General features: G+C 41.0%; 1 protein-coding gene across 9 annotated transcripts; it reads right to left on the reverse strand.

Moving 5' to 3' along the window:
• Positions 1 to 2177: 2177 nt before the first annotated feature.
• nfyc (nuclear transcription factor Y, gamma) lies at positions 2178 to 27342 on the reverse strand. 9 transcript variants are annotated; one of them, XM_055053615.1, is made up of 11 exons: positions 27255 to 27342; positions 14328 to 14437; positions 14161 to 14229; positions 11852 to 11965; positions 9985 to 10080; positions 8304 to 8480; positions 5517 to 5585; positions 5044 to 5202; positions 4757 to 4861; positions 4208 to 4264; positions 2178 to 3578 (listed from the first exon to the last, which is right to left on the reverse strand). In XM_055053615.1, the coding sequence occupies exons 2-11, from the start codon at positions 14424 to 14426 to the stop codon at positions 3459 to 3461; spliced, it is 1065 nt and encodes a 354-aa protein (XP_054909590.1). In that variant the 5' UTR covers positions 14427 to 14437; positions 27255 to 27342; the 3' UTR covers positions 2178 to 3458. The 9 variants fall into 9 exon arrangements, with proteins under 9 accessions (XP_054909590.1, XP_054909591.1, XP_054909585.1 ...); XM_055053616.1 differs by having other exon boundaries at positions 2178 to 3575; positions 14161 to 14232; XM_055053610.1 differs by having other exon boundaries at positions 14161 to 14232.
• Between the last annotated feature and the right edge of the window lie 7 nt (positions 27343 to 27349).

The raw sequence follows: 27349 nt of genomic DNA on the forward strand, positions 1-27349 counted from the left end.
ATAAATGAACCTCAAAACAATTCAGGATCCCAACACTTTCTGAATAATGGAGTCAGATGAGGGCAAGTGTTGTTTATGTCTGAATTGTAAGAAATGATCTTTTAATGTTGGTCTATGTTTATGCAGAAAATGAGTTGCATATATTTTTCAAAGAATCAAGTTGGAAGTGCGTTCTGAAACAACCGACATGTTACCACCCGTGGCTTTTTTTGCAATATTATATATACTGTATAAGTAAAACGGCCTCATGCATTTCCCCATTGCTTCTTGAATGGGTGAAAGGGCATCTCGTCATCACATTCAGCTGTCCTTGCGTCCTTAAACTCCAGGAACCTTGGAAAAGTTTCCAGTTTTGACGGATGATAATAAAAATGAAATCTCTTGCTGTTTCAGAGGAACAAGTGCAAAAAGCACCTGAGGAAAAGTTCCCTCCTGTTATGATTATGATTATCATTATTATTATTTCAAAGCTCGGGGAGAGACCAGCTGGTGTGAAGGCCCAATCACAAGGTCTAAACCGCAGCCAGAGCCTTCAGCAGCCAGGTCATATGGCCAAAGCTGCCTTGATCTGAGCAGGTGGGCGAGCCAAGAAAAATACCAGCGGACAATCCCTGTCACGCTTGACTTAAGCACAAATGTTCTCACAATCCGCGTCCCTCTTATTATAAGGAGCCGAGCCCGAGTCCGCGCTCGTTAATGCTGTTATTGTTCAGCGATTTAAGTCGATTAGGAAAGGGGCCTCCCGGTGTGACGAAGGCTTTAACCGGAAACCCGCGCAGCCAAAGGTGCGTCTGAGCCGCGGAGCGCAGTTCTGCGCCGCGATGCCCGTTGGTTTCGGCGCTGAGCCTCCTTCGTCTTCTGCCCGCCTGCTTTCCCGTCGGGTCGTAAAAACTCGCTCCCCTTTAAGATTTAGGGGGGGATAAAGAATGCGCCCTGATCTCAGAAAAAGCTCGGTGACCCGTGACTCTGTTGCGCCACATCCAACTTTTCACCTGCTCCGGCAATAACGGGATTAGAGCTGCTCATATGTGCTGGGTCGGTTCAGGGGGAACGTGAGCAGATGATGTTCCTTCAACAACGTGCTCAACAAAAACACCTGCTGTGTTCAGGAAGACAATGTACAAGTGCAGTTATTAGGTTGTTGGATCAGTGCTGCCCTCCAATGGTCGCTTGGGGAAACGACAGGCAGTTTAATGTTAATTAAAATTTTTATTTTTTTATTTTTTTTTACCAGCAATGTCTAATTACCATGGTGGCAACAATGAAGATTTTATTTGTGTTAATTATAACACAGTTAACCAAAATTCATTTTTTAGTTTTTTTTGAAAGTCTGAACATTACGGAAACATCAATTTAAAGAAATATATATTATGTTGTGCATTTGTCTAGCAGACATAATTATGCTCCAAAAAGGTCAAAGTTCAACAGGTCATTGCTAAAGAAGACAGAGCTAAAAAGTTGAGTGAAAGAAAAAAAAAAAAAAGGAAACCCCAAAAACACGAACAACTGGAATAACCGAATCATGTGATTGAGAAGGAAAGCCTGCTGAGGGTTTTTTGGAGGGAGATTCACATGACGTGGACCACAGCTGCGGTCAGAGCGTCCAACAAAAACCGGTCCAATCCCATAACAGGAAACACCACTATCCTGAGCAGACGAGAGAAAAGACTGGGCTGCAGCTCAGTCTTCTGTTAAACTTATTTGTTCCTTTTTCACGAACGACCATCCCTCTTGCAGGGTTGGAGACGACGAGCCTGCGTTTCCTTTACATTCCTTTCAAGGTTGCACGTTTCCCTTTGGCTTCAACGCTTTTTTTTTCTAATAACTTTGCCTTCCACTCAACTTTCCAATTACATTACGTGCTCAGATGAAGCCAACTTTCTCCGCAATGACCTTTGGATTTAAATTACAGCTGGAATGCTGTCAAGTCTTCCTCATGATTGAATGCGACATAAAAAGGGTCCTGATGTAGTTGTTCTGTTGAACTTTTGGTCCTTTAATAGCTACTCAATTTAACATCATGCCATAAAACACTTAATGCATCCCTTTAAATAAATGAACATTTTAATAATGTTCTTATTTACGGAGATGCACCTGTATAGTCTAGGATCTGCTAATTCGATGATACAAGATGCTGAACTCACCTAAAAAAAACAAAAAAACAGTCAAAACAAAACTGCTTTTCAATTTATTTTATTTTATTTCACAAACAGAATTGTTTTACAAAAATTAACATCAAAAATAAAATGGTACCGAGCTATTACATGCCATGCTGGCAATTTAAACTACATGCAAAAACAACAAGGATAAAAACATTATTTATACTGTACAAATGAGAAATGACAATGGAGAAGTTATGAGGGCAAACATTGAGAAGTTGTATTTTTCTCCAGATGGAGTCATGTGTCTGTACATGAGACATCAAGCAGGGCACAAGACGAAAGAGGGAAAAGCTCCCGGTAGGAGTGCACTGGGTAAAAATGCATAAAAAGGCAGAGTGGAGGTTCTCTGCTCTTCAGGCCAGATGAGGAAAAAGTCTGGAAGAGCAACATCGAGTGTGGATGCTCAAAAACACAAACGCACACACTCAACTGGGCACACACACACTACTAGCCTACACAGTTTGAAGCCCTTACAAAAGAAAGCAGTGCTTCATCAATGTGGGAAAATAAACCAACAGAGTAAATAATTAAACCTTATCTGAGGTATATGGCTTCAATTCGTCCAACTACGTGAAAGAAAACACAGAGTGAAGGGATATGTCTAGCCAAAAATACATTACAAATACAGATTTTTTTTTCTTTCCCCCCAGTTAACTTCCAGGTGAAAGTGAAAAAGGCAGCAAAACTTTCCCGTTTCTTTCAAATTCAGATATGTTATGATGGAAAGAAACTGAGGCTGCTGCTGCTTGGTTTCCCTGCTCACAAACCGTCTGGGACCTTGCCAACATGCATGTATTTTTGTGTACGCTGCTTCTACGTCACAGTCATTTTTCCCCCTGTTTTACAATGACAGCATGGCTCTTGTAAACTAAGTGCATCAAATCAGCTTCTGGACTGAAGGTCCACTGTGGGCTGACACAGGGGACCAAATTTACAACACACAGTCCTTGCAGTCCAGAAAATACAGAAATCAGGCCTTCGGTTTAATTATTATTATTATTTTTTTTTTTTACACAATGTGATGTCAGAGAGAAAAGTACAAAAAGAGAACTGCTCAAAGTCTGAATAAAATTTCAATAGGAGTCTAACAGCGTCCCTTTGGTTTTCAATCCGATGAACTAAATTTATTAGAAAACATGAGCTTTGTTGCAACTTCCCCGGTCCCTCATTTCAAATCTGCGGTTCTTCCAAATATCATATCAGAGCATCTGTTGTTGAAGTTGATGACGTCTGTCTGCATCAGACAGGCTGGTGAGCGTGTTGTTAATTGTTGCAGAGAAAGGCTCCGGGTTGGACTCAGTCGGTGCTGACCTGCGTGACCTGTGCGTCGGCCGTCTGGTTGGTGGACTGGATGAACATGGGCTGGGTCAGTTCCTGTCCTGCTGGCATTGTCACCTGCTGTATCTGGTACAGCTGCTGTGAAAGGGGATGAGGCAGAGGTTAAAGAACAACGCATCTTAGATGATTGTGCATCTTTTTGTCCGTTTCATCCCATCGTACCCATAACTGCAAAACCTGCTACCAAAAAGAACTCCATCAACTTTGCGTTTAACTACTCTCTAATTTTAAAAAACTCTATACAAGTTCAAAATACTCACCTCTTCAAATCACAAAAGCCAGTTTCACAACTCTACACCATCTGAACTTTAAAATTTCAGTTAAAACCTACACCCCTTTAGGTCAAATTAAGATAATTCTTTTAATGACAATCTGTGATTAATCAAATATCATTTTATTGCCGTTTAACATCTAACCTAATCCAGTTACAGAACCTTGCATTTAGTAAATGAGTGTGTTTATCTCTTGGTAACTCAAAATCAAAATGATCAGTGAGTTAGACAAGAACTATGAGTGGCCAAGCAAGAATAAACGCAGCTTAATTAATAGAGGTTTAACTTTCTGCACCCATCTATATGCTCCAACCTAAAATTAAATCAAATCATTTAACAGTGGATTGTGTTAATATTGTGGATCCACAATATTCAACTTTTTAGCCTCCACTCTAGACTGAGAGATGATGAAATCTGATTTAATTGATTTATTACCTGTCCATCAGTGAACTGGTTGAATTGCTGTCCTTGCTGCACCTCAGTCTGCGTGATCTGAAAACGTCACAGAATAATTAACAAATACACAGTAAGCTTCACTTTAATCACATCAAAGATGTGTACAGTTCCACTAATGGGTTTACAAACACATTATCAGTATTAAATGTTATTGATTTATTGATGCAATTGAATTTGTAGTATGGATATACAATAAACAGTAATGTAGCCATGTACAAGCTCTGTGCTTATTTCTTGCTAAGTATCCATTTTTCTTCTGATTGGAAAAAGTAGAGTTAAACTAACCAACTACATCTGGGTTTAGACTACAAATTTTATTCACCCAAATATTGGAGACTTTGTGCATACATTTGACCCTTTTTGAATTTGAAAGCCAACTAAATTAAAACTTGTGCACCTATTTTATGAGTGAAACATTTAAAAAAAGTTATTTTTTCAACATGAAACCACCTGTTAAAAACAGAATGGTTGAAATGTATCATAAGACGTGCCGTGTAACCATGAAGCTATTTTTATTGAACTCGTTACCTGCTGTGTGTTTGCCAGAGTTTGAATCTGTCCCTGCACCACCTGGGCTCCAGAGACAGGCTGTGCTAGACGGATGTACTGAAGTTGGCCTGTATTTAGCTGCACCTGCAGGGAACAGCCACAAGAGGGAGACAGACTTTGGCTCAGAACAGAGGTCATTCAGACAGGAAGGACACAGCCATTTTCCTGCTCTGGACAACGCAGCACGCTTCACTTCCAGCTGTGAAATTCAAACCAACTACACTTCATTATCTCGCCGTCCCTTTCGGGTTGGTGCAGCTTCTTACCGGGATTTGCTGGATCTCTCCTGTGTTGGTGATGATCTGCTGCATGACCTGCATGGTTTGGCCTTGAGCTTGGGCCGTCTGAGCTTGACCCTGGGCTGCGGCGGCTTGAACAATCTGCACCTGCTGGCCCTCACCCACCTGCATGGCGACGGGCGCGCTCTTGTGAAGAGGAGCAAAGAGAAACAAAAACCAAACACGTCCATTACAGCTCGCAGCGAACCACAAAATAATCTAAAATACAATAAAAAAAAAAGAAAAGAAAAAAATCTAAGCAAAGAGGGAGGAAAATGAAGTGACATCTGAGGTTTTGAGGGCGCTATTTTTGAGCGTCTGTTGCAGAGGCTGAGCTCATCCTGTGCTCAGCTCTCACCTACAGGCCTCAGTCAGCCTAGCAGGACCGTTTGCGGGCGGCGGTTTTGAGAAGGGGTCTCACAAAGTGTGATAATTGCACATATGAAAGCATGTGTGTTTACCGTGATGGGTGTGCCTTGTGATTGCACCTGCACTTGCTGTAACTGCTGCATGGTGGCACCTTGCAACATCTGATGGCCGACAGAACAGAATGAGAAAATGAGAGAAAGACACACAGTGAGAGGGGCAGCGACTGCAGCAACTCAACGCACAAAATGTAAGCATGGGTGGCGTGTATGCACAGAAAGTTTAAAGTTTTAGAATGGAAATAAAAGCCCCAAGCAAAAATAAATAAATAAATAAACAACATTTAAGGCGGGTTTAAGTTATATTTCTGGAAACAAAAAAAGCAAATGGCAAAAAAACAAAACAAAACATGAATACATAGTAAGCCAAGGGAAGCATTAAAGCAGCTCAAATGATTTGAAATTTGAAAAAAGGTCGGTGGAGTCTGAGCAAGACTAAAGTTAGAAGTTTATTATTTTTATAAGCTTAGACTTCCTTCCTATATTAGGTCTAAAGTATTTATTTTTTTTCTGCTAAACACACCAAGTGTGCTGAACGACAGCAGATATTTGGACAAATTCATCTCTGGGAATGCCTTAGGGCTGCCTTTAAGGTGATTGATCGAGAGAACAAACAATTCTGGCAAAAGGAGGTTCAGACGAGCTTCTGAAACCAGTATACCTCCAGTATCTGACTGACATATCAGTCAGACCTCCACCAGAGCGACAAAGTTTCTGTTTTATGCTTTTTGAGTTTTTAAAATTTACCAGATGGATTTGGAGATGTTTGTATCCTTTAGGAAATCTCAGAACTAAAGGCAAGAGTCAACATTTTCTAGAGCACAAACCAACAAAGTTATGCTAAATGCAATATATGCTAACGTGAGATGATAAAGTTTCAAATATCAGCATAATGATTGTCTTTGTTTTAAAGTACTAAAACATGTTACTGTGATTGCTCTCCCACACGGTGGCAAGAAAAACGACTTAAATACAGTTTTTTTTTTATTTTCTTATATCAATTTTCTTCAAAGTATATCAAGCACCTAAAAACAATAAGCCAAAGTTTTATGAAAACTGGACAACAAAATTCTGACTGGCGGATCTCTAAAAAATATTTGCTTTCAAAAGGAATAACAGTTAAAAGAAATTGGGCGCTAAAAAGTACTTTCATTAATGCTTCACAGATGACCTTTTTCTTTTTAAAAGAAAGACCTTTGTGTTATCCGTTAATGTAATTCCCACGAACCAGCCACGGACAAGCGAGATCAAAGTGTGACCGGGGACTGCAGCAGGAGCAGGACTGTGAATCACACAAGGCCTAAACTTGTATGACAGCTCAGCTAAAGGCAGTCTGCTGAAGCAGCATGAAGCAGCAACGCGACATAAAATGCAGCGACCAAACTGGAAAGAAAGAGGTACTAGGCAGAAAAAGTGTCAGGAATGAATAATTAGACAGAGAAACAACTGGATGACTGATAAACTATTGTGTCGGGTGACGAGGGCAATATGAAACAGAGGAGGAGTGTGTATTGTTTTCAGTTTAGAGAAGAAACAGAGTTACAGTTTTTGAATCCTCTGAGTTGACTTTCTACATTACTCAAGTATGAAGAACTTAACAACACGAGGCACATGGTTAAAATATAGAATAGGAGAACATCTGCCCGATGTGGCCTAAGAACTGGTTTCTTATTCACCAACTATGCAGGTGTCTAGGTAACATAAGGATGGAGTGTTTTATGTGGAGGACTTTAGAGAAAGGCTGCGCACGTTTCTCCTGTTCTATTTTCTTCTGGGAGAGAGGTCAGTGTCAAAATATCTAAAGTAAAAAGCAGCTACGTTTTGTACACATTTACAGTGCCTTGTAAGGCTATTCAAAGTATTTCAACTTTCACACCTGCACCAGCCCCCTTTTAGTCTGATACCCTTAAATAAAACCCAGTGGCAACAACTCTTAGTTGAGTTTGTGCAAATGTTTCCTTTAAGGAAAAGTGGCAGAAAGAGCTTCAGATAATGAGGAATTAAAACATCTAAATTTCCTATAGAATTAATAAAGTTTTACTGGATTGAACTGAGTAAAGCTCAGTCTTGTTTTGAATTTGCTGCAATTGATGGTGACCCTCAACACATCATTTCCTCAGTGAAACACGGTGGTGGCAGTATCATGCTTTAGTGATACTGGTGTTCAGCAGACATAGGGAAGGTGATGGGATGATACATGACACTACATGGAGTTCAGTTCTAGAGAAAGATCGGTTAGTGGCTGGAAACGACTAGATTGGGGCAAAGGTTCACCTTCTGGCAGAGCCATAAACATACAGCCAGAGGTACAATAAACTGGTTCAGATTAAAGTGTATTCTTGTGTTAGAATGTCCCATCAAAGTCCAATCAAAATGGGAATATTTAGATGGGCTTAAAAAATTGCGCTCTGATACAATCTTACCCTGAGACGCTTAGTAATGAAAAGTGGGACAATGGTTCAATCTCTAGTTGTGCAAGGCTGACAGAGATGCCTGACAAAACTTGCAGCCATAAAAGTGAATTAATGGCTTTTCCAGAAAGTTCTGACTCAAGAGGACTGAAGATGGACTGCACCACACTTCTCAGATTTTTATTTGCAAAAATAATTTCTCTGCCTCTTCATCGTCAGGCTATCGTTTAATACCAATAAATTACACTAAAGTTTTAACATGACAGGAAAGTTTACCGTATGAAAAGTGCTGCAGAGAACTGTACACAGTTGCAGACATATAATCCACTGATATACTGTTGGATGATTTTCTTATACATGGATCAATGTGTGTGTGATACACAAAACTCTTCAGTCGTGGACTCGACTGTACCTGTCCTTGCTGTGGCTGTGTGATTATGATTTGTCCGGGCTGGATGGTGGTGGCGGTCTGCGCTCCAGCCTGCTGACCCTGTTGCGTGCCTTGGACCTGCACAGCTCCGGGCTGCTGGGCCAAGGTGAAGTAGTACTGCACCGGCTCTGCAGGAGCTACTGACTGACGCATCTCCTCCTGTAACACACACACACACACACACACACGTATTGAATCAGTCCACTATGTCTCCATGAATTATTTTTGCAAGTGTAATGCTAGAGTGGAGCAGGACTGATAAATAACTGATGGGACGTGGTTGGGGAAGAGTAACATAATCTGCAGGCATAACACTGGGTGATAATACTTTGATAGTTTGGAGACTTACTTGATGAATATAATCCACTTTATTATATTACTTGAAGGATGATTAACATAACTACTGAATAATGTCAGGAACCATCCACTCTCTCTGCCATTTTCCTGTAACATCAGTTTGTTTGTATTCAGTTTATTCAGCAGATTAGTGTCTCACCCGCATGATGGTAAAATTATTAATTTGAATTAATAAAAACTGACCCGTGCCGCCCTGCTTCATAAGTGAGTAATGAGCAGGGCTTCATCAGGACGATGTTCCTCCACCCCCAGAAGTGTAAACACCCCTCTCCCAGCTCCATGACAACACAGCTGAGAGTGTAGGATGTTTACAAGCCTGGAGACAGTCCTCTTGACAACAAATTTAAATATCTCACTTTTCCATCTGGCGCACTAGAATGACATACAGACATCATTGGCCTGCTCCCGCATTATTTATATATATATGTATCTTTAGATCCTGTTACAGACACTGAAGTGATCCTGGGAGCAAACAGATTGTTTTGCAAATAGTCAACAGCTCTATTAGTTTTATTTCTGGAGTTAGCGCTGACCGTTTGTGGCAGTAAGAGGCTGCAAACATCCGACTGAAAGCTCTCGCTGTCAAAAGTCCAGCTTCCAGTCAAGGATGTTTACAGCACCGCGGTGCCGACAGAGATGGCCACTCCAGTGACATCTAAAAGTGAAAACCTGAATGTGTGATGCAGCAGGTGGAGCCGGTTTATGCTTGATTGCATAGGCAAACATATTTGACACAATTGAGATCTTGTTGTGTTGCCACCATAGCTTTAATAAGCTGAATAAAAATAGCAGGAAGGAAATGACATGCGCACCACATTTCCACGCTTTTCTGCCCGTTTCTGAAGTCAATAATCTCTTGCACTGCTATCTATACTGTTACTACTGTTACTCTAATTATTACTGTGTTATGTGTTCAGTAACTGAGCATCTGAACTGGTTAAAATCTGAATTTCTAATCTTCTGGGACTCACTGGCAACTAGCTGGTGTAAAAATCAACACTGGAACTTTTCCTCTCCATTGGTGAACACACCAAGGTTAAGAGAAACCAGGTGAAAACAACACTCTTCAGTGAGGAAGTTGCCTCACAGCTAAGTTCTAAATTAACCATGCTTCTAAAGTATTTATCTTTTAACTAAAAAATGTGCGGGTTTTTTCCTTTTAGCAGTGTGAAGTAAATCCCTCATTTATAGATAAATAAAAAAATCCTTAAAAGCACACATTGCTGTGTGACACCCAAAACTGTAATGTTTTGTTAAAAACCTCTCAGTTTTTGCCGATTGGTGACAGCAGGGTATGTGTGCCTACCTGTCGTTTAGGGGGCTTGAGGTCATCCCGGGGCACGATGTCAATCAGGAAGTCAAACTGGTCAAACTTTGTTATCGCCATAGCAATGTCGTTCCTCTGCAAAAAAGACAGACACACAAGGTCAAGCGTAATTATCTCAAATCTATACATGTATCTTCTATATATAAGCATGCCTCATGGTCTGAGTGCATCACTCCCAAAATAACAATCCAGTTTTCAGCAGCAGTGAAACAGCCGTTAACTTTAATAACTGAGGTAGAAGAAGAGTGAACGTGAGTTTAAATAGAAATTATTTTATTCATATATTAATCATTGACAAAACTTAAGAAGAAAACTTGTTAAAGCTTCAATTAGTAAGTGTTGGTTGTAATTGTAGCATACAAGAACAGGCTAAAAACGAGAACAAATGTATAACTACTGCTAGCCTAGATCCGTGAGATCAACGTTCGACTTTTAGTGAATAAAGGCGAGCCAGTCACTATAACAGCCCTGCCAGAAATGTGTCCGAGATAAGTGGGAAAGAACAGGAGTGACTTTTTCCTCCCGGGCACATGCTCGGCTTCTATACCCTTTCCTACATCCACAGCGGTGTGTTATCTCTGTGGAATTTTCCACAGGATATTGGCTGTCAGGACCCCCCCATTGTGGCCTTCCTTGTAATGCAGGCTATTTATAGTACCTTGATTAATATCTGGTAACATCAGGTCACATCTACACTTGCTCTATTGATGAGTGTTGTTATGGTGACCCAGTTGGCGTGGCCTCTCCGCACACCAGGAATCTGCATATGCATGAATAAATGGAGGACATTGCTTTTTTTCCTCTGTTAAGTCAAAGTCCGATAACAGATTCATGAGTACGACCCAGCTAATGCCTCATATTTCTTGTAAAATTGTAAGAACATGCAAGTCTGTCGCAATAGGGCAATTAATTGCATGATAAATTAAAACGAGCTTGACAATTCCCATTCCGATGATTAATATTTTTTGAAGGGCAACTTTGTTTACAGAGACTTAGTAATCCATTTTCTTCATGGTTTTGGTTGTTCTACTTTATTATGGATATTTAAACCATCTTCTAGTTCCAATGTTAAATGTTGCTTACAAAGTTAATGTTTAATAGTCTTTGAGAAGACAAACTTGTATTATTATGCCATTATCAATATATTACTTCAAAATGATCTCAAAAGAAGCAATATTATCGTTTATCACGATAATTATTGGGACAATTTATTGTCCAGTATAAATGATCATAACAGGCCTATTGACACGTGTATAAACACAGTAGATAAGATTTTTTTTGTTGTTTGGCGGTTTGATTAAATGTAAACTATGCAGATTTATAAAAACAAAGACATTAACCCACTTTAAAAAGATCAAAAGGTTTTGATAACAACCACAACTTTAAACATGTTTTATTGGGATTGGTGTAATGGATGAATGGAAGGGACATAATGCAAGGCAACCAGATGAGAAGATATAGGCTGATTTTACTCCAACTCCTTTTTTCTCTTGTATTCATTCATGTTCTAAAGTTTTCATACAGCAGATCAGAAACAATGAGGTACCATCCTCACACTCTTTACCTCAACGGAGGATGAAAGAACTTAACAGAGGCAGCCTTTGTGCGGATATCGGTAATGAGCTTTCAACTGTGACATAAAGGTGCTAAGTGAACAGAAGGCAACAACAGAAAATATCTTCAAGCAATAATCATTTATAAAAAGAAAGGTAAAAATATAAATTAAGAAGCAAGTCAAAGGGTTAAACTTGTTCCTGGGACGTAAACTTTCAAAGCTCTGGTTATCAAGAGGAAGAGGAAGTGAGAACAGGAAAGGAGATGTCACGCCACTCGATGTGCGTCTGACCTGTAGTGTACGCCTCTTGTTGTCCTCGGTGTGGATCCACGCTCTAAGGGTGAGCTCTGTGATAAAGATCTGAGCGGCTTTGGCAAACAGGACCGGAGCTTCGGCGCTGATCATCTGTAGAGAGGACAGTGTCACACCTGATTAAACATGCCTGTACAGAGTAACATGAATAACCCCGAGTTAAGGAGGAAATACCAAATGCACAAAGATGCAAAACTACTACAGTATACCCTCTATGTACTCCCATTAAACCTGAGAGATATTTTCTAACAGACTGCTTCTTATTAAAAGCATGCATTTCATTTGAGTAAGTCAGGAAAATCAAACTAATGGACATTCACATACAGTCTTAGTGTAGATCATGTGCTATATTAATCACACACGTTGCATAAATGCAATAAAAGCTGCTGTGTCAGAGCAGACAGAAGGGTCTCTCCCAGATATGTTAGTGATCTGCTGATCTCTTTACTGCTTTAAGCTCCTGCTTTTCTAAGAGGATAGGACGCCACTCTTGACACGGCACATTGAAAGCACATGCATGTTTTCTAAGCTTTCTGCAGGAGACCAAACTTTTTGTTAGGGGAGGAAAATAATCTCACTTTCACGAGTCAAGACTGAATAACACTGAAGATGTCAGAAAATCTAATATGTCCGCCATACAATAAAGTTAGAGGTGACCTAAGCAGATCCGAGGAGTGAGGTAATGGTATCAAGATAAGAGGACTGTTGAAACTTTTTTAGCCACTTAATGAAGTTTGCCCTTTTGTGTACTGCTTTGTTTCTAGAGACTTTAATTCATCCAGCCATCGTCTATATCTGCTTAATCCTTGTAGGATCATGGGAGGCTGGGTCTACCTCCAGCTGTCAATGGATGAGACGTCAGTAGGGCTGCACCGAATTAGGAAAATAAATACTAGCCATCGCATTGCTGAAAATTGCAATGAGAGTACTGAACATGATTACCCACATTTCTCTCTACTTTCGTAACAAGAAGTCTTCACCATTCTCTGTGAGCTTCAGCATCCGCTTCTGTACTTGATTGTATTGGGCAGTTTTAGTTTTTAGGGAAATGCATAGCAAGAGCACAGCAGGTCAGTTCAAAACATTTTACACCTATTGGTCACAACTGGGGTAAAAAAAACAACAACAAAAAGACACACCCATGACGACTTATACAGGAGAATAGGTAGCAAAGGGTTTAATGATCAAGCTTTTCTGGTGTCATTGTGGTTCGTCAGGTTTGTGGAAGTTTTATGGATTTGATTAACAGAGGAAGAAAATGTAATTCTCTACTAAAAAAAGCTAATTTTTATTTCTGGCAGATTGATTAAAATTCAATTCAATTATTAATCCCAAAGGGAAATTAAATGATGTTTTAGCTCATTGATTCAGATTCTTCAAAGAGTTATTGAAGATGGCGATAGCTGTTGGCAGGAATGATCTCTTGTAGCAGCCTGTATTACAGCAAATCTGAAGAAGCCTCTGACCTAAGATACTCTGTTTTCAATTATTGACAGTCTTATGCAGAAGATGGCCAGGGTTGTCCATAACTTTCTTGAATTTATGAGGATTCCTTCTTTGTATATTGAAATTAACAATAACTGGTGCATAGTTGTATCTTGGTTACTACTATGCATCTGAGGGAAATCTGCCAAGTCACTTCAGGGTTTCCATCTGTGGTAGCAATGCAAGCAGAGAAAGTGTCCTTTAATATTTGTTCTTCTGTGGTTAACATGCACACCCATAGAGACCCCTGAGGGTTGTTTGGTCCAGTTCTTCTATAGTTTTGAATATACTGGTTAACCCTAAAGATGATTTAGTATCACATTTGATCTCATTAAAACTGCAATCAATCTGTTATAATCCAACATACTTTTTAAGCTTATGAAGAATCTGTCCTAACGGCAAAAAGTGTCAAAGCTGGAAGGTTTGGCAGGTCATATAAATAAAATAGACAAGATATTTCACATTTAATGAATTGGTGGCTCAAATTAATGAATGTACTTAGTGTGTCTCGCAACATGCTAAATTAAAAGATGCTCATTCTGTATTTTATATTTTTATTCAGCTATACGTCGTCTTTATTCTTTGTGTTGCTGCAAAGCTTTTTGTCTCCATCTGTGAAAAGTGCTACATAAATAAACTTTACTTAGGTTCTTAATTCTATGTTTTCAAAAGGGTTATAGTAGCATTTACACAACATATATTATAATTTCACTAAATCCCTTCAAAGTCCAGTAACTGTAACAAACTCCTGCAAATTATAGTTATTTCCTCCAAACAGTTCATCACTTAGCTTCTCTTGTTACCTTGACATCCTCATCCAGCTTCATGATTTTCTTGATTCGAGCCAGGGGAAGCTCCTGCACACGAAAATCCTTCTGGAAAAAACCCCCCAATAGTTACTTGGTTACTACAAATTTCAGAAACAGTTGATCACATAAGATGTGTAAGTCTGTAAGCAGCTTCAACGTACTATGGTCAAGTTCCTGATCTCCTCCATGACTCGAGGCCAAAAGGACTGCAGGGTCTGCTGGGCATCGCAGGGTCCAGCTCCGAACGCATCTACCGACATCTTCTAATTTTCTGCGTAGAGGGAAGATGAGACTGATTTGAGCAACTCACCAGTGAGGAAAAGAAACGCTGACTATATGAGGAAAAACAAATAGTGACAAAGGACAGAAGACATGTCAGTCCAAACCAGTCTTGAGCTGCCAAGACCTATCAGACTTTGTCAACACATCATATCTTATCACAACCTGCAATTACAACATATTGAAATGAAAAGAGAGCCGCAACAGGCTTCTATTCTTGTGGTTTTAAGATGGTGACATAATAAATGATAAAGAAGAAAAACAAAACAAAAAAAAAAAACACAAGCAAAGCAGCTACGTGCTCCCGGACTGTCAATGGCTCTTTCAACTTCGCCACTCAACTGAAGCTCCTCAACAAACACGAACATTTCATGTGCAATTAAATGCAGCTTGTGACCTCAGCAGCAGGGATGACGCTAAACCTCTGATGTAAGAGCGTTTGGGGGATAGAAAAACCTCTTCGTGACAAAAAGGAGCAATTTAAACAAATCCAGAGAGGAGAAATTCATGATTCAGCCTCTTGCATAAAGAAAGTCTTGAAAAGGGGTCGGCCAGTTTGAAAGAGGATCCAGCAGGTTACTATGGCATGCCAGGAATCTGGTTTGGGAATACTGGCGTGCCTGTCTGAGCTTGTAGAGCTTAGCGTGCGTTGATCAGAGACACTCTCCCTTTTTTCTTTAACTTTATGAAAAGACTCGGCTCAGGGGGGAGAAATCAGGGAAATGAAGAGACGATTATGGAGGTATTGAGAGGTGTCTTAGAGTCTATAAGGGAGAAAAGGCATCTTGTCAAGTTCAGTATTAATCCAGCATTAAAGACAAAGTGCCAGCAGCTTTAACTAAGGGGGTGAGAGACGGACAGGGCCATAGACGAAATGCTGCGCAAGCAAGCATTGTGGGTCAAACGAGACAGAAAGCGGGACAAACAGGGAGAGACAAACAGGGGGGACGTGACGCAACAAAGGAAAGCCTGCACTAGGCATGGGGGATATAACAATATTAGATCTTGAAGGATTACAACATATCAGCAATCTACCAAAACAGATAGATTGATATTTACTACCATTACTATGATATTTACCATTTTAAAATTGTATTAATCTTGGGTTATTTGTCAGACAGATGTATGCAGATGGAGGTCAGGTAAAACACACATATTTAAACCATCAAAGATCAACAAGTCTTAAACACAAGAGCATTTTGGCGTTTGAAGACATTTTTTATTCTTGCTTCTTGCAAAAAGAAACATGAGCGCTGTCTGTTGGCTCCAAATGCTTCAGAGGTTAGCTTACAGTTTTTGGAAGTAACTTAAATGTTGAATCAAAGACATAAATTACATCAATAGCTGTACTAGGTAAATTAATAGTTAATTATAACTGTCAACTAAAGCTGACGATTTTCAGAAGTCTTGTACTTTTGCACCCTGATTAAGCAACATCAATGCCCTCATGCAACAAGACTGATAGTGGGTTTTACCCCCGAAGCTCCCATTATCAAGTCAAAACCTGTCTAATGTAAACGTTCTCATGAACAAGTAGAGGATTATGTAACAAGTACTTGACTTAGCATACAGAACACCAGTTTCAGCAGGAAATAATTTATTCTATGGGCAAAAAAATATGGAGAAAGAAATGAATGAATAAACTTACAAATCTGAAATCTCACCTTATAAAATGTGATACAAACTCGTCAAAATTTGGATGTATTTGAGAGGCTGATACTCAGGCAAAATGTGATGATTACATTGAGAAGACTTTTTAAGACGTCGCAAAAAATCTTGTTTTGCCAAGTTAACATTTCGCTGAATGCTTTGACTAATTAGTTGCCAAACTATTAAAAAAATGTAGTTATTTAAGGAAATTAATATATCTACTAATACAGATTACAACTTACTTCAGCCCTGCACAATACACTGCACCTCAACATATTCAAAATTAACTTGCAATATGCTCTTTGCGAGTAAAAGCACAACAGTCTCAATGTTCTTACTAAATTTGGCTCAACATAGCCTCGCTACCTTTTTATTGCTGGTCAACAAACATGAGACTCTATTCCTGGTCCAGCAAACAGGATACGATACAAAATCCACCCTTTCAAACACTCAGTGACCCTAATTCTGCATCAGCTTCTTTCTACATGCTTACCTAAGAGCAGCTGTAAATATTTTACACTAATATGTCACTGATTGAAAACGTGCACCCTTCAGCTGGTTGATTTCTGACAGGAGAGATGAGTCTCTAGCAGTTGTACAGGTTACTGAATAATACAGAAGAAGCACTGCTGCATCCTGCGCTGTCATTCAGTTTTTCAACAGACAGTAGCCTAAATCAATACGACAGAAAGGCGGGTGAGGAGGGGGAGGGTTTATATAAATCAATCGGGCCGCTTGAAGCTATGCAAGCCAGGCTAGTGATTGACCTTGACAATGTCTCCCCTTCGCTCGCTGACGCTCTAGTGTCCAGTTGCATTTCAAGGTTGATTGAAGACCCGCAGTCTCCAGAACAATCCCAGCATTCCACGGGACAAGGATGACTAATGGGAATTGTAGTTTTATTTTGCGATCATGACCACAACAGGTGAACGGGCTGACCTCCAAAGGTTCTTTGCGTCGCCTGTAGCAGCACTCGATATGGTGATAATGGTAAACAACACATTCTTGTGTTTCCACACATGTACAGTCTGACAGCTTGTGTGGCTTTCTCCAGCTGGTAGCCTGATAAGGAACAATAATTAGACTATTTGTCTAACGCTAAAGACGACCATCGGGCTGTCAACCAGGATAACATCGCGCCACTAAACGCACGTCTTCCCAGTTTGCTTTTCTGTCCTCTTTAATCTGCAGATCTTCTAAAGTTCTCTTTTAAAAACTTCAAGAGGAGAACAAGAACTAAAAAGCACCCAGAAGCGCCCTCCCCCAACCTTTTTCTGACTGTATAACCTTCAATGTAAATAAACAACCACACACTAACCACAGCGGCAGGGGGGCGAAGTCAAGTCAACATGCGAGAAGATGAGAGGCAGGCTAAAATGTGAGAGAAAGAGGAGCAGAGCAAAGTATCAACATGCCCTTTTAGCATTTAGCTTTTCTAGTTAGTGGATTCGTCCTGCAGTAAAAGATTACCGACATGATTTTCGAATGTCTTGCATCAATGGAAATTTTACGTGGGAGCCAGCGCGTCATACATCAGTTGATGCAAATAGGTTGGTCAAACAGTTGCAGGAAAAGAACATATAATTTTCTTTTCAGCAATTAGCACTTTAAATTTAAGTTGTTTTTTTTTCAAAGTACAGATGAATCAATCTAAATTTTTCTGACACATACAGATTTCCGGTTTCTTGAACGTCTGAGGCAGTGGTTCTATTTTTTTAAGAACTCTAAACACATTAAAGTGAAAATGCGTATTGGGGTTTTGTGGCTCAGTGGTGGTGCAGGCGCACCATATATGGAGGCCATAGTTCTTGACACAACTGTCCTGGGTTCAATTCCTGCCCCCTGTGTGTTTTTCCCATGAGCATTTTCAAAATGCTGAGGATGATGAAGTACAAGAACAAAACATACTGATGACTAACATTCAAAAAACGTTAGACTTATCAGTTAATGGTAACTGATATAATTGATGCAATGTTTAGCCATAGGATCACAATTACAAGTTTACAAGAGCTTTTTAATGAATCAAGAGAAAAGCTGTTTTAATTTCAGTATCTGATCTGCCATTCACATTGTAGAGTCTATAAAGCAATCTTTCGTCGACTGATTGATGACTCTACTGTTACTTGGATGGAAGTTTGTAATTATAGAAATGACAAAGCTTATTAATCATGGTCACTCATCCCTTGTATTGCTAATGGAAATCACCCTTAGAGAAATCTTTCAGGACATTTAACTTATTTTAAACTTCTCCCTCCAGATGCGCCGCCATTATTCCTCTGTACCGGGACGGTACAGACACACTGATCTGCACTACTTTGTTCTAGGCCGCTGCCATATGCTATATTAGGACAGAAAATGCTGAACTCTTCCCTGCAATGCTGTTGTCCTTCTGCAGGTTACAGGGAGAGAAAAATGACTGTTTGGTTTTCTGAAAAGCAAAGCCCCGGGTCTGAGTTTTTGAGTGCAAAACGTTCGTCCCGTTACAAACTTTGTCCAACACAGCAACTTGATCTTCCTCCCTTGTGTCTTCCAGATCTCTACTCCCATTTCTTCTCTGGCACGCCTCGACCCGCAGCTAAGTGTTCCTCGCTTCCTCCGTCTTATTTTCTTTCACCTGATCGCCCTCCTCCATCCTCTCAGAGAAAGTCGATGCTGCTCTGCTTGCAGCAGCTGAATCAGCGCTAACGTTGGTCTTCCAGGCCCAGTACCTGCATCCCTCCTCTTTCCACCTCAACCTCATCTCTCTCTTTACTCTCGCTTTCAGGAACTTCCCTTTAAGTGGCCGCTCATGGGAAAGTTGTCGACTCACTTCAAAACTGACATGTCAATGTTTTAAAAGAAACTTTAAGCCCTGTCTAATAAACCTCATTGGTTGTGCAGAGAAAACATGAAGTTCTGCTACAATTCATCATTTTGAAGCAGATAAATTGTCGGTATATTTTCTGTGACATAGGAAATTCTGCATTTAACTTCTTGCAGCACTGAAAGACAGATTTAAAGAAAGTCACGGCCTCTATATAGACTTAGTCTTTACTTCATATGCAATGATAAATCTGCAGTCTGTGATTCTGAAGCTCTAGAGTTAGAATTAAATTACGTTAGAACGTGAGAAATATCTGATCATTTTAACACCATAAAACACCAGACACTGACAAGCAGAGGTCTTCCTTTTAAAAAGTATAATATGTAGCACCAGCTTTCCATTTTCTTTATTGCAACTTGTTCATTCTAATTTTGATTGATTCAGATTATTTGTTTCCCAAAGACTAATACACAATAAAAAAAATGTAGGTTATAAAATAAAGCAATTACAAAACAATTCACATTTTTGCAGTAAAACATATCTAAACTCCTACCTGTTATAAATTGCTAAATTCTAAATAATTTGGATGATGCATTCATAGACCAAAGTCTTTTGGTACTTTTTAGGTTTTGACCAGTCTGGCTGGTCAAGGAAAAACCACGTTCTCCATCTGATTGGTGCATCTCTAATACGTTTAGAATCTCTCAAAGTAAAACTTACTGAAGCTCTGGACGGTTTCTCTTCTTGGAAAGTAAGGTGATCAAACACAAGTAATCAAAGAGTATATATAAAGCTGCCACAATAACAGAGTGCTGCCCATTTTACTGTAAATCATTAAATCCCTTGAAAGACATTTTCTCTCTAATGTGACGCCGCCTCAGTGGGATTACAGCTCCACTGGCACGTCTTGAGCAAGAAGTTAAATCCTAACAAACTGATGAAAACAAGCAGGTTTACAAAAAAAAATGTAGCTTTAACCAACTAACTTGCTAAACAGAAACAAATGCAACTGTGTTTTATCTCATAGTTTAGCTGAGAAACAACCTAACGTTTTATAAGACAGCTTTACTCTGATGAATGAAGCACAGTATAAATATCGAGTGTCAAGTTGACATTTATTTTGAAGCATAGCCCTGAATAAAGGAGAGTTGAGCATGCAAACTATGAATTATCAAAGCACTTCCACTTATGCACCCTCTCACCCCCAGCGAAAAACCAGAAAACTGGCATGGGTACAACCTGCAGGGTAAATTATCTACCTGGTCAGAAAAAACAAAAACAAGAAGTTTCCAGCCAGGAATTACATATTAACGACTCATATACTAGTGCAAATGTTTGTTGATTACAAAAAAAAAGAAAAAGAAAAAAAAGAAGAGTTAGGGTATTAATGATGAACATGTTCAGTGTCCATCAACCTGATCCATTCGACCTCTTCTGATCAAACTAGCTGACCAAACGGCCCAGCAAACTTTGCCCTTGGTTCTGCTTCGTGCGAACTCCAGGAAGTGCTAGTCAGTGATCTCCCAAGGTCATTCACCAGAGGAGCGAGAGAAACCAGAGAGGGAGGAGGGAGAAAAGGGAGACGAAATGGAGAAGGTGGGTGGGGGTGGAAAAAAGGACAGGTTTTTCCAACTTTCGCTGCAGTAGCTTAGTGACCCCAGCAGTTCAGGCTTTCCACTTTCTAAGAAGCTTAATGAAACCATAGCATACCGCGCGCATTAGCTGCGTTTGGCGTTTCCCTGTGAATTTCACTTCTTCTCATCTGTCTCCACATGTCTACCGCTCACTTGCAGACAGAGATACCGCAGGAGTCCGTCTCACATTCCAGTGACCTTCATCCAATCGCGAGGCCTGGTCTCTGGCATCGAAGAAGGCAGGGCTTAATGTACCTGCATGCAACAAACCCACACACCGTCTTTAGTGATGGTGTACACATGGACAGGGCAAGGGCAAAAGAGTGCTGTGAGGTTGCAGCGGCCGTGGCCATCTTAACGCTTCATTAACAAGGTTGGTTTGGGTTTTTCTACACTCTGTAGGCCTGTAGTTTAGTGTACGGCTACAAACAATATTCAAATCTTATTCAGACAGCAGCCAACCCTGGGATTTGGCAACAAGGGCTCCAACTTAAGAGTTATTTTTAGACTCTGTTTTGTCAAAGGCACCAATGGGGAACTTTGAATCCGAGAGCACGAGAGGAGGCAAGAAAGAGTCGGAGGCGAGTGAGAGAAGACGCATCCTCCGAAGACTCCATCAGAAAAGATCAGATCAAACTATTAGCCTGCTTCACCCCTGAAGCTGACAAGCTGACAGTCTGTCCCATCTGTGTGTCTGGCACTGTTGGGGAGGGGGGCCCGGGGGGTCCTGAGGTCACTGTGACCAGCTGCACCTCCACCCCTGGAGACCTCTCACAATGTAGCAACACTGAGAGGTGTCCAGTTAAAGTAGCGTTTTGCCAATCAATTGGCAAAAGATCAGAATCTGAGAATGTTCTGAAAAATCTGAGTTTCTCCCAAATATTAAACAAAAGCAACAGCATGATCCAATGCCCTATTTTTTTTAGTTTGATAAAAACAAAATCTGACACAAGATAAGAGATGAGGGAAATGTGACACATAAATTGAAAATAATCATGAAATTCCCCAATTTGTAGTTGGATTCAACTAACTTAAAGCAAACCTCCTCTCCTTGGAGATGCCTTCCTTGCAGCAGCACAGTCTGGCAATAAGTTAACAAGAAGGTCAGAGTGCGAAAGCAAAGCAGCACTTTAGGAGGCACCCTCAATATCAGCGCCAATGAGACAGAGAAGTCCATCTGAACACCAAGTCCGATTTTGGCAGCAGCAACTCTTCCATTCAGTCAATATCAGGACACAGAGTGCATTTTTGTGTACACAGCGGCCCAAAGTCAAAGCTTGTGACGCGCAAAGATGACAACATTTCACTTATTAAAATGATTTAAATTACTCCAACCTGACATAATTTAGTGAAACCATCAGTGGTGCAGCAAAGTGACAGGTGAAGGGCATGGATGAGAACCATAATACTAATCTAGGAAATCAGGAGAGGGAGGGGGGGGCTGAGGACAGCTGTAAAGGACAGACTCACTCTCTTCCCTGCAGAGTGATGGAGACAGACTGAAGTCACTTCAGATAAAGAATTCACTGAGAAACTTAAAGCAACTTTAGCTGACGCATCTCTCTCTGTAAGCATGTTAGCCTGTAAGACTAGGACTTACCCCTGTGCCCTTCATGGTGAACAGCCTGGCCTGTTGGAGTGCAGCAGAAGAGATGGAAACAGATAGCCCAGCTCAAGTCTCCTTGAGGGGAGCAGCACCGAGTGCCGAGGCTGACAGAAAAACTCTCTCATGCTCCTCCACTTCCTGCAGCTCCCTGATCGTATCAGCAGACAAAAGGCACTCTGGCTCCACGGGACAGCTCTGAAAAGCTCTAAACCCGGACACAGAGTAAGGAGCAAGAACCCCCTCTGTGTCTCCTCCCCCTCCCCCTTTGCTTTTACACATTGCTCCGTCTCCTTCAGCGGTCCCCAAGGTCCTTCTAAAAATCTCTAATTCTCTTCTTACCAAGTCTCCTCAACTTGCTGACCATCTCCTCCCCCCGCCTTCCTCTGTCTTTGTTCTTTTTAACCTTTCTCCCTCAGTTTGGTCAGTGACCCGTGAGTTTGTCTTTGAGCTGACCCCACCGGCTCGGTTCAGAAAAAGGACGAAAAGAAAACAGAAAAGCGGCGCGGCGGCACGCAAACAGTAGAGCGGCACTTCTGACACACAGGCAAAAAAAATCTCCAGCCTCCTTCCCCTTTAACATTCAAGCGTAATCAATCTAGCATGCTGCATGACACTCAAGCCCCGCCCCCAACGCTGCTCCCACCTCACTCTGGTGAAACCGGCCAATGGGAGGGCCGGATGCTCACACGCCATTGGTCGGTGCATGCACCCATCAGCTGTGACACGTCGCCCCCCCCCCCCTCCCCCGCACCGCTCCACTGCTATTCTCTACCCAACCCCCTTTCACTGACAGCCAACTTCCTGCTCTAAGTTACCTTGAGCTGCAGGATAGGGGTCAGGGAAAAGAAAAGAGGAAGAGAGAGTGCAGCTGAGCGACAGTAGAAAACAGCATATAAAGTTGCGGGAAACTCCTCGGGGAGTGTGTGAGGGTGTGTGTCGTGGCCGCTTGCCTTGGCATCGTCTTTTTCCTGGCGGTCTCCGTCCCTCCAGCCGCTGGTCGGATGAGAAAGGCTTCACGGGCTGCTCTCTGACAACTGCTTTCTGCTTATTTACAATGTCAAACTAAATGTCTCCGTCGGCCCCGCCTCCGGTCCGACGTTACAGGTCGGCACGTCGGTGATGCAGGCGGCCGAGCTCGCCCCTCATTGGCCGAGGGAAATGCCAGAACTGATGCCGCGTGTTGCATCCACATGATTTAAAGTACAAAAGCATACTAAACCAGCCTCCCCGTCTCATGCGTGTACACAGGCTCACATGCACAGCCACACAAATGCACATTTTGTCCTTGCCTCCTCATTTATCCTTGCTCAGAGGCGCAGGTACATACTGCAACCGTTCACCCTAAAACCAGCCTATTTGTTGTAATGACATGCACTGATGATAATATATAAAAGAGTATTTGTCTACATGAATGAAGACTCATCCAGTAATTTTATCAAAAGGAAGGGAAAAAAAATTCTCTAAAACCGATCACTTACGGAGCTTTGCACAAAAAGTCCTGGAGATAAATCAGCTGACTGGACAGCAGTTGTGGGAGATGGAGGGGATAAGACAGAATATGATTCTCGTTCTATTTGTGGTTAAACAAGACTCAAAAGATATGGGTGAAACCCTGTAAACAAACACATTATTGTTTTGACCCCAAAAACCTTTGCCCACGGCAACTTCCACAATTAAAACGTCATCAGAAAAGCCACATCAGCAATGTAACCCACAATGCCCTTTTTTCTAAACAATCACTGCTTTGATGTGCAAACTTTCTATGGAGAGGACTTAACTTTGATGTACCAAAGCAGGGTATACCTGCTCATGTGCACAATTGGTAATAAATTTTGAAACCACCAATGAGATAAGTCATATGTAAACTTAAGAGAGAGAGAGAGACATGTCAGACAGTAAAGTTTTGGGAAGCAGCTACATGTCACTGCAAATCTAGACAGAAATGTGAAGCACAGAAAGGTGAGGATAGAGAAAAATAAAGCTAACCTGTCCCATCAACAGCCTGGGGGGGAGGGGAACCGGAAGGATGGAGAAGGACAGAGAGGAGAACTGTTATGGGACGGGAGGGGTAGAACAAGTGGAGGGAGGGAGAGGGAACAAGATAGAAACTCAAGAGACACAAAGCTAAATGTTCCCTTTTCTAATTTTGCAGGGAACACGGGGACTGGAACAGGTACTGCAGGCATCAGGTTAATGATTGCATCGGAGCTGCATAAAGATCAATCTCTCCCAACCGTGGACGACATGCTACAGCGCTTTTCCGCTTAGCCGAGCGCTGGGCTACCCACAAGGCCTCAGTAATGACACCTAACAAGGTCACCATACCAACGAAACCTTCCCATGACCCATTCTGCCCGTAGCCTGGCCGTGTTTGCTTTCATTGACTCTGTTTAGAGATAAACATGTGCCAGCCAGACGTTGGGTTTCATAAACACGCAGAACCCTCAGGGTGCCGAGGTAAGTCATGCGTTCACCACAAACGTACAAACACAGAACCACCTGCAGAGACAAATGTTTAGCAGGAGGATTTGCTCAAAGGTTATTCACATCAAGACATATACATCCTGTCATTTTAAATGTAAAGTGAGTGTTTTAATTAAATATACAGTGGATTGCACACATAATCATTTTGCCAAATTACAACCTTTCATGATTTTAGGCGACAGATCAACACAACGTAGCACAGAAATGTTATGTGAAAGAAAAATGAGTCATGGTATTCAAAACTTTTTTGCAAATGAAAAGTGTTCAATTTAGAGTGCATTTGTATATTGTATGTGGCACTGAATTTCAACAAAATTCAGTGCCACAAATTGTTTTCAGAAGTCTCCTAATGACAAAATATACTCTCACAATATGCAGTTTAAACTTAGCACAAGCTCAAGTACTTTCTATGGTGACACAATTAGAGGAAAATATTTAAATGTGATCAAATTGATGAAAAATAGGATAACAATGTCTTCAGATGACTCTTTATTTGCTATTAAACACTGTCCCTCCTACTCTGTGATCACTACCATCTCCTCTACTAAAGGAATATTCCCAGTGTGAGCAATAGATAGTACATTCAAATATTGTGGGATAACACAACAGCAGCTATTTATCATCCAGTCCACAAATCTGGCTTTTATGGACAAATGGCAGGAAGAAAGCCATTTTTGGAAAAAATAGCATTAAAAAATTACCTTTGCACTTTGACACTGCTAGCATCTGGTAGAAGGCGCTCTGGTCAAAACAAACTACTAACACCCTGAATACCCCATCCCTATTAAGAAACACAGTGGAGGCTGCACAATGCTGTGGGGAAAGTGGGGATGCGTCTCCTCAAGAGGGACAGAGAAGGTAATCAGAGATGATGTGAGGATGCATGAAACTAAATTCAAAGAAAACCTGAAAGAAAACACGCTAGAGGCTGCAGACAGGTATGTCGACACACCCCACAAGACTTGCAGCTGTAAAGGCAACAAAAGGTAGTTTTACAAAGCATTGATTCGGAGGCGGTGGGGGGATGATTATGCATGGGTGCCACCGTTCATAATCGTTATTTGAAGAAAAAAAGGAATGGAAATACATTTTATTTTCCTTCCATTTTTACAGGCTCAGCTTAACAATGTAGAAGTCTGTCTTTCTCTAGAGTCTAGTACATAAAACCCCAAGTAAATACACTGACATTTGTTGTGCAAAGGGTATGAACTCCTTCACAAGCACAATAGAAATAGGAAACCAGCTCCTAGGTAAGATAAGTTGTGGGAAAATCTGCAGGACTGAAGAAGGTTTCCTGAATAATGTCAATGGAAGCTATAGAAACTCAAGTTCTTTAGATCTACAGGGAACATTCACAGCAATCCCGAAACAGGCGTCACTTTCATCAAATCCACAACATTCAGGATAAAAGTGCTACATAAAACCGCAGTGAAAAAGTTTGTTCAGGGAAAAATAGCCAGAAAATATCACACACACAACACATTTTTTTTGACAATCTGATTTCAGTTTTTTGTTCTAGCACTTCAACTCTGTTATATCCTGAAGGTTGAATATGTTCACTGTTGGGTTTTAGAAATATTTACTGTATAAAGACATTGTTCATGTAACATTGTATCCTAGTTTACACTATTGCATTGTCCCTCCAACTGCAACAATGTATTATGAGGTAAAAGAAGAAACAAGGTTGTTGACTTGGCACATTAATATGAAACGTTCAATTTTTTGTGTGTGTTTTGTATCAATTAAGAAATAAGTTTTACAAAATAAATGCTACTTAAGATGGCCAAAAGAAGAAAACGAGCCCTATTGTATTAGCACACTGAAGTTATCGCTGTAATTTGATACATTATCTGAATGCTGTGTACATTTTTAGCATCAATGACACTGTGAACAATGCTCAATCAGCACACGGGAGCAGCAAGCACCGTGTTCTCTGCACTCGCAGTTTGATTCCACAAACATCACATCCAAGTGCGATGTTTAACTTGGCCAACGTAAACGCTAAACACCAACCACTACAGTGTACATTTTCCGCTAGTGGTTAACCTCGGGTGGTCAAGTTTCGGTGGTATTGTACAAAACATTGCTGAAGTTTACGCTAGCTTGCTGGAGATGTTCACTGGTTGGTTGTGCAGCACAAATATCTATTCGCCGACTGTGCGATTATAGTCACTAATTACGAGCGAGTCCTGCCACCATATGAAAGTTTGCAAGGCTTGGAAGAAACAGCCTAACCAATAAAGACAACGTTTGGATCTGTCCTTCAGACCAATCAAACCTCGGACTAGATTCCACCAATCAAGGTTTTTAATGCTAAGTTCGTTCTGCAACTGACGCCATTCGAGCTCTCCTCGAGCTGGCCACTGCGTTCATTAAGCCCCGTTGTGGGAACCAAAATGGCGCACGCAGAACATCAGTTTCGTGACCGCCCGTGATCCTTTGAGCGGGCCACCAATAAGCGCCTCAGAGAGCGGGGAGGGAAATGGCGCCTGTGTTCATCTTCCAAAACAATCGTCTATTGGTCAAGAACAGCAAATGAAATTAAGCCAAGTAATTGCCCCCACTTTCGTACATCACAGACAGCTTTCGTGATAACACGACACACGTTAATTTATTTCAGGTTCTTACTCACTTTCTTTTACGGGTTCGTTCGAAGTGAAGTCCGGCTCGGCGTATTATTTATTTTATTTAGCTAGCAAAGGGAAACAAGATGGCTGCTGACTCTAA

This window comes from Poeciliopsis prolifica, unplaced genomic scaffold, assembly GCF_027474105.1.
Source record: "Poeciliopsis prolifica strain line A6 unplaced genomic scaffold, Auburn_PproV2 SCAFFOLD038, whole genome shotgun sequence".
Classification (NCBI taxonomy): domain Eukaryota; kingdom Metazoa; phylum Chordata; class Actinopteri; order Cyprinodontiformes; family Poeciliidae; genus Poeciliopsis; species Poeciliopsis prolifica.